Here is a 17212-nt window from a genome sequence, read left to right as displayed (position 1 = left end):
TGCTGTGGTGTGTGCTTTTATTATTATGAGAGTAAACTGTATGAATAGAGTCAGGTAGCTGTGTTTTTTTTATATGTATGTAGGGTCTAAAGTATAGTTTATACAGCAAGCAATGTTTTTTAATTTATGGAAATAAAAGGTTTTTGAAAATGAATAGAAGGCCTGGAAACTACTAAATAAGAAACAGCTTTTTTTATACATGAAAGAGAATGAATTCCTCGTGACTTCATAAACAATAAGCTCTTTATGATGCCTAATTTTTTTTCGTCATACCCAAAACACGCACATATCCAACCGTTGAATTTCACTGCAAGTCATTAAAATCACAAGTCCTGTCACTTCCCTCCTTGCACCAACAGGGTGCGCTTTCACACAAATAGCCTATGAGCCAAATAGACAATGAGAAGTGATGGGATTCAATTACTGTGTAGAAGTTCACACATCATTCTGAAATAATGTAAACTTCCAATTTTATTGCCTGAGGCTAGTTTCAGTGCTCCTATAGTCTGAATGTTTTCTATGAAGACTTACTTTGTTCCTGGATCATCAGACCAATAAATGATTCATGAACCTGCTTGGATGGTGAAACTCCCTGCTGTGATTGCCAGATAGGGCTTGGCTGACAAGAGGAGGGGGAACATCTTTATACTATATATGTTTATCCTACAAAATCTGATTATATTACTTGGCTTTAAGAATATAAAAATGAAAGGAGAGACATATACAATTATTGAAATAGTTGTTTTATAGGCTACTTGCAGATCATTTGAGGGATTTAACCAAAAGTGAAATTAACAATTCCAGATTTTGCAGGGGGTCTCCTGGAACTCCGTCAACTCTGTCAAGACCCATAGGTGTCCGAGGACCGTGGGTTGAGAAGCACCGGACCGCGAGGTGTTGAACCGGGAGGGGGCCGGCGGGGCTCTGGACGCCGTCTGTCAGCTCCTACAGACGGGTGAGGTGGGAGCGACAGACCAGCGTCTGCTGGGTTAAAGACCACAACTGCGTCAAGCGAAACGGAAACACACAGACTAACCGGAATTCAATTAATCTAGCCGTCACAATAAAACTGGTCAAGCCTGGTCAAAATAGGTTGCAGCCTCTATGTACATTAAAATGATATTTAACAGTGGAGACACGTGATAACAGATAATAGAGACAATGACTTTAAAATGTAGAATAGCATAATTCATTATACTGGGTGACACCAGAACCAGAAGTTGAATTGGGCAGTCTTTGGGGACAGACAGGTATTGCTTGAAAATGTCTTTTGATCTAAGATGTAGACACCTTTTAAACCTTTTAAATAAGAAACAAGTAGGATATAAATATGATTGGTTAGATATATATTTTTAGATCAAGACTTTTCCATACTTTCATGGAATTCAAATATTTGAATCAGTAGAAATAGTAACAGACCCAACACACATTAAAAAAGACCAATAGAAAACATGTCATTAAAAAAAAATAAACGTGCTACACAGCTATTTTTTATATGTCATTCTTTATTTTCACTTTGCTCCTCTGCTTCCAGTCCATATCACAAAACATCCAAGTCAGGTTAGTCAATTACAGGCTTTACTTTGAAAGCAGTGACCGGATATGGCGTGTGTTGGCTAGTCTTGCTTGACACGTGCAGAGAGGCGGGGGATTGCGAATAGACCCAGTGAGCAGACTGGAGGTCTGCTGCGGACTCATCCGGAGCAGCGCATACTGAAATAGGTGGGAAAAGTTCCTCGTAACTAGCTGTCGGGCCGACACGGAGCACAGAGAAAAACCACTGGAGTTTTTAAAGGTTAGTGTGTTTCATTTCTCCGGGGGTGGGTCGGGTGGGCTTCTCCGTCGTCTGGTCAGCGACAGGCTATTGGTTTGTGTCGGAGTTACTTTGTTGCTATGCACGCTGTTGCAGAGCGGAGGGTTTGTATCCGAGTGAACCTGCAGTGCTTTTGTCCAAGCGCGAAGCCTCTGGAAATTGTCACAAAAATGTCTTCCACCGGTGAAATAACCCAAACACTGACATTGTTTTTTGGTTGTGCTTGTTGTAGATGTTCTCACAGCTGGGTAATTAATCATTCCACGTGATAACATCAGGCTGTGTGGCTCGCACCTACAGATTTGTTGAGCTTATTTCCTCGCGGTGTGTTTGGTTGTTTGTCCCCGTTAAGCGGGCTGCTTTCTCCCGCAGGCACGTCCCTGCCCTTCCCTCGCTCCTGGCAATCCTAAGTGATGTCGAGTCGGAGCCCTTTGTTATGAATGCACATGGATTAAACTCCCTTTGTGTTGTATTCCTGCAGTCTCTGTAGGACTGGAAGGGACCCTGCCCCCCACCTATGGCCCCCCTCAACACCGTCCCACCCGCCCCAGGCATGCTCTGGCCGTTCAGCTTCCACAATTTATAGACCCTTGCTGCTTGTTTTCAGGGTTTTTTTTTTTACAGAGCACAGTTTGAAAAGAACACTGTTTTTCCACGCAGTGCATACCCCTATATATCTATGCAGCAAATAACCCGCATGGATGGATTGAAATGCAGCAGCAGCAGCACATGTTGGAGTGGATGCTGCTCGGCCACATCTGTTTTGAATGAAGCACAGGGACAAAGGCGGTCCGAGTCTCAGGGTGTTTTGCTGCTACAGTGGCTGGTCTGCAGATGTATGCAGACAAAAGCACAGGTCGTGATCTCCGTGTTGATGCGTACCTTGATTTGCTGCCAGCTACACCCCAGATTGATTTCTATGTTTTATGGTCGTCCATAAAGCCAATTCCACAAGTGTGTTGATTTAACTTTATGACACTGATTTACATGTGATCCTTTCTGTTACACAGCAGAGGCATTTTTAGTAAAGAGCCATGTGGGTAGGGGGCTCAAACATTTTCTCCACCAAAATAGATGTGATTAAATTTTTTCAAGGAGCACATCTGTCCAGATTTTTGTCATCTTTTGGGTTTTTTTTCTGTCTACTGATGAATGTAAATATGCTTTCCAATCAAGCCTAGAAACAATAATGACAACAACATAAACAAGCTCAACATCATGCAGGAAATGGGGAAGTTCAAAAAAAAAAGTTGGTTAATTGATTAGAGGCATTTAAGTACTTAGGGAAGACATTAACAGCACAGCTAGTGATGTGAGTATAAACATTGAAACGCCTGATTTCAAAAGTTCAGCCGCCTGAAGCTTTTTCCTCAAGGACCCCAAGAAGTCTTCTACTCAGGCTCCACTTTGGGAACCGCAGCTCGATTTCCAAATAGATAATACAAAAAGGACAGCGAGGCTTTCATCCAGATAGACAAACACAGTAGTTGTTAACTCACTTTCTGTGCTGATCTGTGCCAACCCGTTTCTAAACACGAGCCGTATCCTCTGAGACTCCACGGAGCAACAAGTTGGCTAAAGCGCTCCTCTGAGACTTTACTCTGACACCACGCGGTGACAGGGATTCATTTGCAGCGAAAATTTACTCTCACGGGGGCCTCTGCCATAACTCTGCAGAAATAAGGAGACACCGAAGCAGTTGAAATGCAGAGGGGGGTTGTAACTCTTTGCTGCATTGTGTCGGAGGAGTCGGTCTTAATTTATAGTTAACAGTAGTTTCTTTCGGAGTGACTCAGCCGTGGGCCCCTGCCAAGGTGAGTGGTGTCATGCTTGATCTCCAGCCAGCTCCCGTCTGGTTTTTGAGGTTTCCCTGAGTTTTGATATGCCCCCAAAGACACTATTCAAGTCTCTCCACATTTGATCTGTTAATGTCATATGCTTGTTTTCCTCAGACTTGTCAGCTCTTTGACACAATCTGTTAAGTTGTTTTGCCCGTACTGATGTATATTTGGCTTAATCTTTAGGATAAGTGACTCCAAAAGTCAGATGCTGGTGGTATGAAGAGGACAGTTGCTGCTAATCCAGCAGATAAAGTTATCTGTGGACAAAATAACAGCGTGACATTCTCACGCTCCTGTACTGTCATGTCACTCACGTATTTATCTTTTATCTGAGAGCACAGTAGCTAAGCATGAAGCTAAAAACCACACCGGAGACACAGTCTGTTTTTTTTTTTTTTTTTCAACGCGGCTGCACTGACCTCAACCTCCTCGCCGTGAGTTCATCACGGCGAGGAGGTCGAGCCCGCCGCTGTCACGCAGCATCATTGATAGTGCCGTTATCATGTGCGTGACTTGAATCTCTGACAGACTCCTGACTACATCCTTGGCACCTCTGTCGATGGTGTGAAGTGTAGATAGCGTCTGCGCGGTGTGACGGGAAGCGGTTACACGAGGGTTCGCGGCTGATTACCAGCACACGCACACTCACAAATTTAAACAGACGACTGTTCCTTGAGAGACAGTCATTCATAAAAGGTTTAGACATGTGTGTGTGCTGACATCATGGTTGAAACTTGTACCGGGACAGGCCCAGACCAGGCTGCTGTCAGGCACACACTTAAAGCCTGGGGCATGATGTAACACTTTGTGTGTGTGTGTGCTTCATGGTGTTGAAACAGATAAAACAGAACACTATTTAAGCCCATTATGAGACATGTAGTCCATCTCTTATGGGCTCGCACTTTGGCCCAGACAGCTCTCACAACTGTAAATCTATTCTGGGTGCTGTCAGTCTGACTTTCAGAGAGTGTGTGTACATATTCTTTTACATAAGGACGGGCCCCTTATAGATTCAGCGGCGTGTTCTCATGCCTCACTAAAAGCACCTGCTCCACCGCCTGCACTTCCAGGATGTCAGTCCACAGTGTGGCTGCTATTTCAGGGAGGAAGAAGTAGAATTTGATATGAGCGGAGCGGCGGCTCGGTAGTAGCTCCTCTGCTGTGGGAGTGACCCGGCATTTATTTAGGTTAACTGACGAGGGGATACTCTCTGACAGACGGATCAATGACAGGCCTCATCCCAAAACAAACGGGGCCCAGCTGTTCTCTGACTCACACACTGTCTGTATATGATATATCAAGTAGATTGTTTCTATTTCAAGCTTTTTAAAGGTTTCTGACTGTGCTCTGACTGTATTAATGAGTAATGATGCCGAACTGCAGAGCGGGACTCTATGAAACTACACAAACTTTATTTTTGGATGCAGTCTCCAGGGGAATGTAAGCTCCAGGGAGTCATTGTAGTCATTGGATCGCATGCTGGATCAGCGTGTGGGGTCTTGTTGTCATCACCTTTTAGCTCCGCAGAGGGTGATCAGGTTACCAGGCTGGATATCCTTAGCCATTGTATCACTTGCCAGAGCAATCAGTGTTGACTGTCTGTTGTGGTTTCTGATGATCAGAGGGAGGAGTTGCCCTGCGGTGTTCTTTGCTTGACTCACCAATGTCTGGGAGTAGATCATGTCATGATGTGAGCGTGTTACGGCGGTAGCTCTTTGTGGTCGTGGTAATCGGATGAGTAGTAAGGTGGGGTGTGATGGGCTGGGATGTTTGGGCCATGAAATGAGAGTATGTTTGTGTAGTTTGGTGTGTGTATGTTCATGTGTCTGGGCTCGCTAAAGGTCTTGTGCCTTAAATATATAGCTTGTGACATTTAGCTGGACAAAAAAAACTTCCCCCTGTCTGTCTTATCTCTTGCAGCCCAGCAGTTCGACCAGTCAGACATGAGGAGCCCTCCAGGCCTGGGTCGCTGAGCAGCTGAGGTCAGAGTTCAAACACTTGTTCCGGCAGTCATGGCTGATAGAGAGGGGCTGCCCATCGCCCCGGGCCAGGTCTATATTGAGGTGGAGTACGACTATGAGTACAAGGCCAAAGACAAGATGGTGAGCATCCGGCAGGGAGAGTGCTACATGCTGGTGAAGAAGACCAATGAGGACTGGTGGCAGGTGAAGAAGGAGGAAGGCACAAAGGCCTTTTACGTCCCAGCCCAGTACGTCAGGGAGGTGCGCCGGGCCCTGATGCCTCCCCAGAAGCCTACGTTGAGGGCCAAGCCCACTGTTCTGGATATCTGCCGGGCATCCAATGAGAACCTCAACAGGCCCCAGCCGGAAATGTCCAGTTTCGGGCGCCCGTCGCCTTCATCCACCCCGTCGCCATCTTCTGACCGAGTCACGCCACCGGCTCTGCCCAAGGATGCTAACCAGAACGTGGGGAGTCCCCACCACTGCAAGGTGGTAGCTGAACTGGTACTTCTTCACAACAACAACAACCATCACCTCGTCAACAATTCCACGTTGCCACGGACACGGGCTGACTCGCCTCCGCTCAAAGTCGGGAACAACCACAACAAAAGTCCAGACAGCGACAAGACCTCCCCACCGGGTGACCTGCCAGGAGACGGGCTTAACAAGGTCCGCAACGACTCGGAGTCAGGGGACGAGCTGAGCAGCAGCTCCACGGAACACATACAGGTAAGAAAGCTGTTTATTCTATTTGGAAATGGCGATCTGCTTCATTTGACATGTTTGTGAGCCTTGTTGTTGTGTGTTCTTTGGTTTCTGTTGTTCTGTATCTGCTGCCTTCTAAACAGGAAATTGGTGGAGTACTGATTCTTGAGCACTTGGTTTTCTTCCTCTTTTTACTCTCAATTATGTCTGTCTTTCATTTTCTTCCTCTCTCTCTGATTTATTTCTTATGCTGCATTCATTCTCCTGGGGCAGCTGCAGACAGCTTCCCTGGCCCCTGTTAGATTTAGTCATATTTGTAGCTGAGATATCACATGTTCTTCCGTCACTGTCTTCGCCAAAACTGCATTCATTCGTCAGCCAGTGTACCACACTCTACCTCAAACAATTTTTTGCCTCATTTGCCAGATTGGACGAAAGCAGCAACAGTTGCAGGTGTTTATTACCAAGGGTTCTACTGTTACCCTTGAAGCATAATTTGTCTGGCTTGTACAGATGTGCATATTTGGGAGGGAGCGGCGGTTGCATTTGGGTCATTAAAGACTAAATGGTGTGTTCACAGATCCATTGTTAAATGGAGGGTTTGTAATTGAGAGTCTTCAGGTACACAATACAAGAAAATGCCAAACGCAACAGACTGAATACGTAGGTTTTGGTTTTGATTTCAAGACTTATTGATGTCCTTTTTGTCAATGTGAGCAAAGGTATTATTACACCCAAAAACTGATGCTTTGAGGCAGATTATCTCTGCTTGGGGTTTGGTATCTGTATGGAGTGACTAAGCCCTATGCAGGGATCCATGCCTTGTGCAGGGGAACCAAACGCCATGATGACCCCTGATGGAAACATTAAATTCCCTCCCTCCCCCTTGTCCCTCTGGTCCCTAGATTGATAACTCTGTCCTCCTCCCATCTCCACGCTATCTATCATCACCCTGAGTCAGGAGAATGGAAGAATGAGAGGAAGGCCGCAGGAACTGGGGCTTATCCTCCCTCGTCTAGCAGCGGAGGTAGATCAAAGTAGAAAAAGGAGGAAAAAATCCAGACAGTGGGGGTCTAAGCGGCACTGCCTCCATGAGCCATTTTTTTGGGGTGGCTGTATCCAGGCTAGGTCAGCTTGTTTGAAGGCTCCAAATGCTGCTTGTGTCCTTTGTTCCACAGGCTACAGCAGCCTCCTCCACCATGGAACGAACAAAGAGAGACGAGCTTGAATAGAAAGTAGGTCATATCTGCTGAGGATCAGTCTGTAGCCCCCAGTCGCCCCGCCGTGGGGACCACTGTGCGAGAGAGCCCGCGTGAGTGTGAATGCCATGTGTGATGTGCCATGTGAAGTAAAGGAAAGTGAGAATGGAAGAACACTTACACAGTTTACAACTTCAGACCCCTACTCGCGAGACGGCTAAACGGTCGGTGGGTCAGAATTGACATACCTCAAAAGCCCCTAAGGTGAGGAAATGGTTGTTTTCTGTGTCGCTGCCTGACTACACCAACCTTTTTTGAATTAATTTTACGCTTGTCAAATCACACGGGCCAAAATAAACACATTTCACTCTCAGCCATTTACATTTGCATGGCCAGTGTTTTTTTTTTGTTTTGTCAGGCTACAGTAGTGCTGGCAGGGCGGATAAGAAACAGACAGCAGACAGATTCAGCCAAAAAACTCCCCGTGAAGCTCAGAGCTGTCTATGGTGGCCCGGGCAGGTGGAATCCACTCCCTCAATCTTTGTGCCTTTGTGGTCTTGTGTTTGTCCTGTTTGGCCTGTTGCCAGGCAAGTGAATGACCCCTCAGAAAAACCCAATTCTTTCAACTCTGCTCTTTCCACTGCTTCCTGTCATTGCTCCGCTGCAGACAAACCACATTTGCAAGAGAGAGAGAGAGACAGAGAGAGGATCATTTTGTATCAATGCTGTTGTGTATGATGTGGGTTTTTGGAGAGTTATGAGTGTTTACTAGAGCCTTACGGTTACTGGCTTTTTGAGGCTATAGCTGATATTTGGCAGTTAAAAAGTTAGAACAACATATTGGCTGATATTTGTTTTATCTCTGCAATTTAGTTATTTAAGAGTTGTGACCAGGATATGTGCTGTGTGAGACATTTTACAGTTAAAAAATAAAGCTGTCAAAAACATAACACTAACAGCAAATATAACAGGAAAGTTCATATCAGTAACAGTTATACAGCACAACACAGGTTAACATCATGGCAGGCTATAAAAGCTAGTCTGGTCTCAAAATTAACCAACCCTAACACATAAGTGTAATGGAAACGGGGAGAACTCAGATGGAAAAGCAACATGATGGAAAAGCAACATGATGCATGTGCTGTCTCTTCGCCCACGTTTCTGATCACCACTCCAGTGCTCTCAAATCTAACTGGTGCAATCTAACCTTTTCTCCCCCAATTACAATTCTGATACCTCAACTCAGGGTATCTGCTGATACTGGTTACTGATACCAGTGCCTCCTCTCCCAAACTTCAAATCTGAGTCTGCGGGTCGCTGTGACTTTATTCATTTAAGTGATAAAGCACCGACTTTAATAATGACACTGATGAAGACATTGCTTAGAATCTGCCCAAAAAGTGCTGTTAGGAGTCCAGGAGAAGTGTTGTGCAGTGTGTAAGTATCGGGTTGGCTGCTCTGCAGGGATGCTGGACTGTAGTGTAATTTGATAGATGCCATGAATAATAGCTGTAGTGTTTTTTATAAGTAAATCTATAGATAAGAAAAAGCAGGAACCACTAACACTAACTGAACTAATTAAATAAAGAAGTGGTGTCATGTTGCTTTAGTTGTCTATTAACTTTTATTCATCCACCAAAACAATCCAATTTCAGTCTGCCTTCCACAAACATAGGTCCCTCTGCCTTCCATATTCACTCTGTAAGGGAGAGAAGGAGCTGCCGCATGAATGGATGGATGGATGACTAGACGGATGGATCTGTTTGAAGGATTTGTCGCTGACATGCCTCCGTTCGAGTGCCAGCTGGCCACCTCTAATTGATTAGATTTGATCTCCGGGTGACGATTAACGCCTCCGTGTCTCTCCATGCTTTCCATATGTAATTTGCTTATCTTTGGGGCTCTGGCAACAGCAGAGGCTGACTGTCCACTCCCCGCCTCCTCAGCACTACGAGGGCTCGCTTGGTCTGTGGTCACAGCCATCCTCCTGAGTCCCAAGTCCTCCCCCTCCCCTCTTCTCTAAAAGCACAGCTCCTATGCTCTTAAGGGATTGGCAAAATAAACCTCTTTTCCTCACTTCTCAAGAACCTGGCAATAGGATAGAGTGTTTATTTTCTTAAAAGAATGTGGCAAACCATATGATTTAAAGCCTGTTTTCTCATGTAAACACATCGGGTTTCTCTACGGCTTTGCTGTTTTCTAAGATGCTACTGTTTTTTAAAATTCACCAAAAGAAATGACCACACAGAGTGTCTGTCACCACAAACGTTGCTATTTTGAGTTGGAACACTTTTACTCACATCTCCTTAAAAAAACTGCAGAAGCAGAGACTTGTCCTTTTTGATGGGAAAAGGCTTCCTAACTTTCCAAAGCAAAGTGACTTAACGGGGGGGGGGATGTGGAGGCCGCTCTGTGGGATTGTGTGAGAGGCCAGATTGTTGTTTTCTTTCTCTAAGATGTGTCACTGAGGGGAAGATGTGGTGGCCCTGGATGTGTTTGCGTCTGTGGCTTTGCACAGTGGAGCCAGCGGGGCCGCCTCACGCTCACTCACTGTCTGATTAGAACGATGTCCGACCTTGAGAGGCCCCCCCCCCCCCTGCACCCCCGCCCCCCTGGATACCGTCTCACACAATCAAACTCCAAACAAGGTGTCAACCACTGCTGGGCCCTCTCTTCTTTTTCCCTATTCTGACACATTTAGCCTTTAAGTAGTTTGTAAGATGCAGCGCTCCATGTCAATAATAAAACCAGTAATTCCCTGAGATTACAAGCTGGATTAGTCACTCCCACTAAAATAAGACTTCTTCCAGTACCGCACGTCTTCTTCTACAGAAATCTCCTCGAAAGTCCGCTTTAAGGATGCTTTTAGCCACAAGGAGATAACTGGCTTGTAATGTAACCAGCTGGATTCTCAAAGGGTTTAAAAACAAAAGGAAACAGCTGAGAGGAGGCCAGAGTCTGTCTGTCTTTTGCCCGCTGTGTGGTCTTCTTGCTAGCTGGCAGCGCCTGGGGGGGGGGGGGGGGGGGGGGGAGGAAGAGGGAGGGAGGGAGGGGGTTGTGGGTGTAGCGAGACAGGGACAAAGTGCGAGGGCCCTGGGCTCTGACGGAGCCTCTGTTAGCCCCCTGTGGGACGGCAGAGATCCGGGGACAAGAGGCCAGACAGATATGTTTTCATGTTTGGGTGAATGTGGAGATTAGTTGTAGCCCGTGAGCCGTAAAACCTCCGGATAGCTGCCTCGGTAAGATGAATGACTTGAAAGAGCAACATTACAAGGTCACCATTAAAGATGGAGGAGAGCATTAAAAGTGAATGTCATGAATGTCTGAGCGTCTGTTGAGATGTGCTTGAATGTAGATGGATTGTTCATCACGCACTGTTGTTGTTTTGTTTTTTTTTCCTTCTGTGAATGACACAAGAGCGTGACGTTGCTGACTTGTGCAACGGAGCAAAGTCTGAGGGTGTGTGTCGGGGCTTGGTGTATATGAATAGACCGCTATGCAAGGGTGGTTGCAACGCTTTGAAAATGTATGCACACCTAGAAAGGTCTGAGCAATTTACTGCCGTAGTATCTTCTATTTTGGTCAGTGAATTGGATCATTATCGCCCAGTGACGTGAGTTTTCTCCCACGTGAAGCAGAATGTGTGTATTGTTCGTGTAAAGGACAGCGTGGTGGCTGGCGAGAAAGCCTTTGTCTCGCACTTGAGGGGTCCTGGGAAGCTCTTCAGTCTACTGTACAGAAACGAGCTGTTCCTAAACATCCCAACGCCACAATAACCTGCTAATTACATGTTTTTCTAAATGGATCCTTTGCCTGCGGAGTCTAAAATTCGACCGAGCTGCATAGTACTCTTTACAGCCAATTTCTAAACAACCTGAAATCTTTTGAAGTAGGTTCAGAGCTCTTATTACATAATAACCACATAAATACCACGAAGTATGAGGGCAAGCACCGCTGTTAAGTGTGACCATCTCCTGTCTGTTGTGCCCTGTAATCTGGAGCTGTGCCGAGAGTCTTACTCCCGGACTGGCTGAAAAGGAGGCCCCTGCTTGTTTTCCAGCACATATTTAACATTCCTGCCTCCGTGCCTACACACACACACACACATACAGTGAGGCAACAGGCAATCTAAGTCAATGAAGGTCTGCTTTCCCCTCAAAAGAGAAGCATTGGACCTTTCAGTAATCTAATATTAAACTTGAGCTAATAGTTCATCTGCTGTGTGAGAGTCTGTGTCTCTGTTTCTCTGTACACTCCCGTCTGCCTGCATTCTTTCTACTTCTCTCTTTCCTCCGTCTGGACCTTTTTAGTTTCTCTTCTACTTTTCTCTCTCGCTATGTCTCCTCCGCTTCCTCTTCTACCATCAGCCTCGTATTCCCCTCTGCTCACCTATCTCTCCCTTCAACCTTTGTACTGAATAATGTCAGATGTGGTCTCAGTTGAAGGGCAGGACAACAATGAGGAAAACCCAGAGCTCCTGGTCTGCACTCTAACCTGTGACCACCATTTCTTTTCCCTTCCCCACATCCATCCTGATCCGTGTCTCTGACACAACAGGAGGATTAAAGCCACAAGCCCCCAGGGGCTCAGCCTTCAAGACGACCACAAGAGCTGATGTTGACAAATCAGGCTCGGGGTCAAGGAGAATCATGTCTGGTTCGTAAGGTGCAGGATTTCTCCATTTTAATTCTTTCCACGAGGTGTGAGCTAAAGGTTGAGCAAAATAAGGATAGTTTACTTTCATTCCATTATTATGGTAAATGTTAAGCTTTAAAATGTAGATTTCTAATACTAGTTATTTTGGATTGTTCAGTGTTTACCTCAGTATTTCATTCTTGGCACACAGTGAAAAACTCTCTTAGTAAATGGATCAGCATTTGACACCTCAACTCTCTGTGAAAACAAGTCCTAATGAAAGTGTTCAAGCTGTGATGCAGCTTCTTAATGCTGCATAGAGCAGGTCACATTGCACTTTGTTACTGCTGATTAACCCACCAAATCCTGCCCTTCAGATGAAGTGCTTGTTGGATCATCAAATAACCTTCCTCCGCCTTTCCTACTATGGAATTGAGGGCTGCATCCTATATTAAAAAAAAAAAAAAAAAAATCAAACCCATTTGACACTGATTGGCCAGGTGTGCAGAGGTTTTTTGCCTTTAAACATGGTCAGACAACTTAGTTTGTTTCATGCATACCCCAGCCATAAAGGCACTGTCTCACCAACATTTATAACAGCACAATTTTGAACCAGAATCAATAAATTTCAATAGAATTTCAATAGATTACAGCAATTAAGTAATAGTAATTCATAATAATAAACTTAATTTGTATGGCACCTTTCCAAAGCAAGGTTTACAAGGTGCTTTACAACAAACAAAAGGAAGCATGAAAGTGTTAATCGTAAAAGCAATAACAACAGCACCGTCAATAAAACAGTAAATAAAATAAAGCAAGAAAGCATGAACACAGTAATAAAACATAATAAAAAATAAACAATAACACAAATGGTTTGGGAAAAGTAAGATAGAAGGATCACAGGAAGACTAGACTATAAAAATGTGTTTTAAGAAGAGACTTTGAGATCAACATTGCCCTCCTAGTCTCCTCTGGAAGGTTGTTCTTAAGTCTGGGGACCCTGATGGCAAACGCTCTGTCATCTTAGTAAGTAAGTTTGTACGTTTTTTTCAGTTGAGTTCAACTTGATGGGAAAAAAAATCATATAAATCCAATTTATGGCAAAGTCTCTGAGAGTAGACACATTTATTTAGTGTCACAGTTGTCATATCGCCCCTCCCAAGAGGAAGCTATCGCGTTAGCCGTGTGACACATTTCAATTTTACATAAGTCTATGCAGAATGAGACGCAATGTCAGAAGAGCTTTTCCACTTTTATCCATTTTGCCATGAATGCAGCCAGTCACGACCTAAGATACGTTACCCACTGCACGACCTGCAGGTAGTCACAGTGTTACCGAGCTCTCACCAACAACTATTATGCAAAAATACATTTGGTTGTGTAACTTTCTGGTGTGTCTGGTCAATAACTCTAACATTCACCAATCTTCCCCGATATGGTTAAGAATACAGGCAGCAGGGTTGTTGTCACATGACTTATTGGCATCTTTGGAGCTCTACCAAGATACAATAATCAATGTGAAGTATGAGATTGTTTACCCTCTCAGCTACAGTAGACCCAATCGCAGGAGCATCCATGTAAAGATGTATGAAGTGACAGAGGAGATACTTTGTGCTTTAAGCCTTCACTCTCCGTCTACCCCCTGCTTGTTGTAGCTCTCTCCGCTCCAGCGTCCATAACGTGACTCTGCCTGTCAGGCTCTGATGCAGCATGGCATTTATTCACAGAGCGGATGACGGGGATACATCACCTATTTAATTTGCTCACTCCCACTCTCCCCCTCTTTCTTCTCACTTCATTGCTCGCTGTGGTTTATTCAGTCCCTCCCCTGTCTTTCACTGTGCCTCTCTCTCTGGGCCTGGCTCATGGTGGATTGGGACAGCATGTACCCAGAGAAGGTAAGAACCCCCCTGGCTGCTCCGCTTTTTGATAGCACAGTGATTTATTTTCCCCCTTACAGCTTCCTCCTCCCGGATCCCTCCTCAGCTCTCAACCAGCAACAACTCGATATCTTTCATATCCCGATCCGAAAGGCCTTACTGATGTTTGCACATTAGCGCATTACATCTTAGAAAGCCAGATAGACAGTGGCTTGCTGAAGGACACATTGCTGTCTGGTGCATTTGTGTTTCCAGTATACTTTAAACCTTTTGATTTGAAACATTCAGACTGACAGCACCAACAGTTGTGTGTACTGTTATGTGTTTGATATGGTGTCGGGCGAATGTGGGTGTTCTTGTGTGGGATTTATTTAGCAAGTATCTTGACCGCACCCCCCCCTGTTGTGTTATCCACAGAGGTCCATGTTTGCATACAAGTGAGGATGCTCAGGGCACGGGGCTCACAGTGCTCAGTTACATAACTGATGCTCGCTGTGTCCAGAGCCTTTTAAACAGCTGCTAGTCATTTCCCCGCCAGCGGCCTCCTGCTTTGGATGAGCGGACAGGTCAAGCTATGCTTACATTCAACCCTCTGAGGACAGCCATCAAGGTCTGGAAAACTACTTCCCTTAGTATGACTTTACAAAGCTGTCTGTGGTAGATGTATGTGGTTATTAGCACAATGACGGTGAAGTCATTTAGATATCGCGTTGCGGCTATAAAAGCGTTTTTGGCCACAGCCGCATTATGTGGTGTTCCCTGTTTCCGATTTCTCCTATTACCTCTGAGCCCACCTTGGGGGATTGGAGTCAGCAGACCGCTAAAGTGGAACGCTGTTGCTCCCCACAGTGCTTTGCTTTGCCTCCTCTCTTTCTTTTCGCCCACACTGGTGTTTTGCCTGCATAGGAACTTAAAGAAATTTGAAAGTTGCAGCAAATCCTGTTTTTTTTTTTTTAAAGATGAAGGTTCCTCTCATGTTGTCTATCCAAGAACTATTGTTTTTTATGTCTCACATCTTTTTTTTTTCCAAAATACAGAATTAAACACAAGTAATGTGTTTAAGGATGTTGCGTGTAAAGTCAGAAAAGGACCCTGTACAGCCTGTTCTCTATGAAATGGAAGAAATCAAAACTGTAACTGAGTCCAGCATGCGGCAAAATCTGATCTGTTGTGTTATGAAAGTGTGTCTTTTCCAATCTCGCACATTCTCGTCACACTCTCGTATTCATTAATGTGTTGTGGCTCCTCTTTCACTTGTTGCGCTTGTCTTTTTGGATGACAACTTGTGATCACGTATAGTGTAACAATACAGCACATTACTGCAGATAAAAGAAAATATTTGTGATCTCCTTTGATCTCACTGCTTTTCCTCAGGAGAGGTACAGCTGCTGCTGGTTGCCAGCGTGTGGGAGGACTGGTGGAAGTATTGGAGCGTAGGCGTCTTTTAGTATCGAGGGGCACGTATTGTCTCTGTCATGTGCCATTGCTATCGTTAATTACTTGGCGTGGTTGCCAAAGAGACAAAGGACGAGCTGCCAATCGATCAGTGCTGAAATTGTTCCGCTAGCGGCCGTCTTACCAAAGAGGTTGCTTACTGTGAAAGGAGATTGTGTCACCATCTATTGGAGTAACAGCTGTTGGTCTGTTTTGAGTGTTTTAAGGCTTGTGGAAAGGTGTAGAGGAGTTACTAATGTTAGGTCTGATGATCTGCATTCTGCTGCTTAGTTTATTCATATTCTTTCAGTGGAATGACAGACATTTGTTTTAATGTTGGATGTGTCAATATGTTTTATTGTCAGTTTTGGTTTTGTAGGTCATTTGTAAGCTAGTGCTGCTGAATTGACGCGCCAGAATCTGTGTTTTTTGTCCTCAGAACTTTCCACCAGCAGCTGTCACTAAACAGAGATGCTACAGTGAAAAACAAAGGGGTTACAGAGAGAGTGCACACTATACCACTGTGGATCAGTCTGGAGCCTTCTGCCAGCTTTACAGCTCTGTACCCAAACAGTCATTTCAAACAGCAAATCCAATTTTAACACAGCGCTAACACACGTCCTATAATTGCACTCAGATGGGCTTTCAGCTCACCAGGGGGTCTTTCAGTCAAGCCCTGGCTTTTGGAGTTACAGTACATGTCTCTGTACATTTCCTCCAAGCTGACCAGAAATAGCTCACCAACAAAACAGAGATACTAAGGCTGATCAGTGTTCAGTCTTTCTGGCACACAGAGAAGACTCCCAAGGCCAGCAGCTATTCAGTGCCCTTGTGTTTGATTGGCAGAGAGGCACTCCCACTGTCCATTAATGAAATGGATATGCCAGCAATAACGGATGTGTCAGTGTTCTTTTCATGCTCTGGTGGCATTGCAACACCATTGGCTGGTTTGATCTGCTCTTTGTATAGTTGATTGACAGCTTGTTGATTATTCTGTCAAGGAGGGATTATAAAGTTTCAGTCATAAATGTATAGAACGGAGAGCGTCTAATGCAAAGGAGAACGGAGGAACTTGAAGGAACAGATGTTGTGAAATGTTGTCTACTGTTTAGTTTGGTAACTCTTACAATAGTAAAAGATGAAGCTGTAAATAGGGAATAGTGCTTCAGGAGCCTGCTTGCTTTCATATTTCTCTCCACATTTGCCTTTTTAAGCATGATATCTTTATTTCCTCCCGTTTGTGATGGACCTTGGTCAGGTCAGCATTATCTAGGCTGAGTAGAAGTAAAACAAACAGTGTTTGGGAGTGTTAGTGCCAGTGGCCTTGTGCTCTTCTTTTTGTTGACATTTAGTTCCCTTTTCCATTTACTGTGCCGCATTACACCAGTTCATCAAACCATGAAAAGATACTGGACCAAATCATAAACAAGGGAAATGTTACAAACATGAGTTTAGTGGTGACACAAATTAAAATATGTCATCACAGCTAATTTCAGAGGCGTATTTGTAAGAAAATCCGAGATTTTTTGTTTTTTTATTTTTGTTTTTTGAAACATGTGACAGGACTGAGATGAACACACTTTGTCTTGGATGTGCCAGTTTTACATAACCTACTTACTGAAAGACAAACATCACTCTGGATGAAATTTAAAAAAATATATTGGGAGATTACACATAATATTACACAATTAATACCATGATTATAAAATAATTGGCTAAGCTAGTTTCACTTTTGCTGCAATTT

At 44.5% G+C, this 17212-nt stretch overlaps 1 protein-coding gene across 8 annotated transcripts in view; it reads left to right on the top strand.

The window, feature by feature from the left end:
• Window positions 1–1460: 1460 nt before the first annotated feature.
• The window catches only part of arhgap12b (Rho GTPase activating protein 12b), a 62957-nt gene continuing 47205 nt past the window's right edge, over window positions 1461–17212 (top strand). For 3 of the 8 annotated variants that reach the window (XM_044339831.1, XM_044339828.1, XM_044339830.1), the window contains exons 1-2: window positions 1472–1795; window positions 5575–6344. In XM_044339831.1, coding sequence (XP_044195766.1) covers window positions 5667–6344 — 678 coding nt within the window. In that variant the 5' untranslated portion in view covers window positions 1472–1795; window positions 5575–5666. Of the gene's footprint in view, window positions 1796–5574; window positions 6345–17212 lie in introns of all 8 variants that reach the window. The other 5 variants (XM_044339833.1, XM_044339832.1, XM_044339827.1 and 2 more) reach the window with 4 other exon arrangements.

This window comes from Thunnus albacares, chromosome 21 (genome assembly GCF_914725855.1).
Source record: "Thunnus albacares chromosome 21, fThuAlb1.1, whole genome shotgun sequence".
In the NCBI taxonomy this organism is placed as follows: Eukaryota; Metazoa; Chordata; class Actinopteri; order Scombriformes; family Scombridae; genus Thunnus; species Thunnus albacares.
Note: the sequence above shows the minus strand (reverse complement) of the source record. Positions and strands in the feature narration are given on the sequence as shown.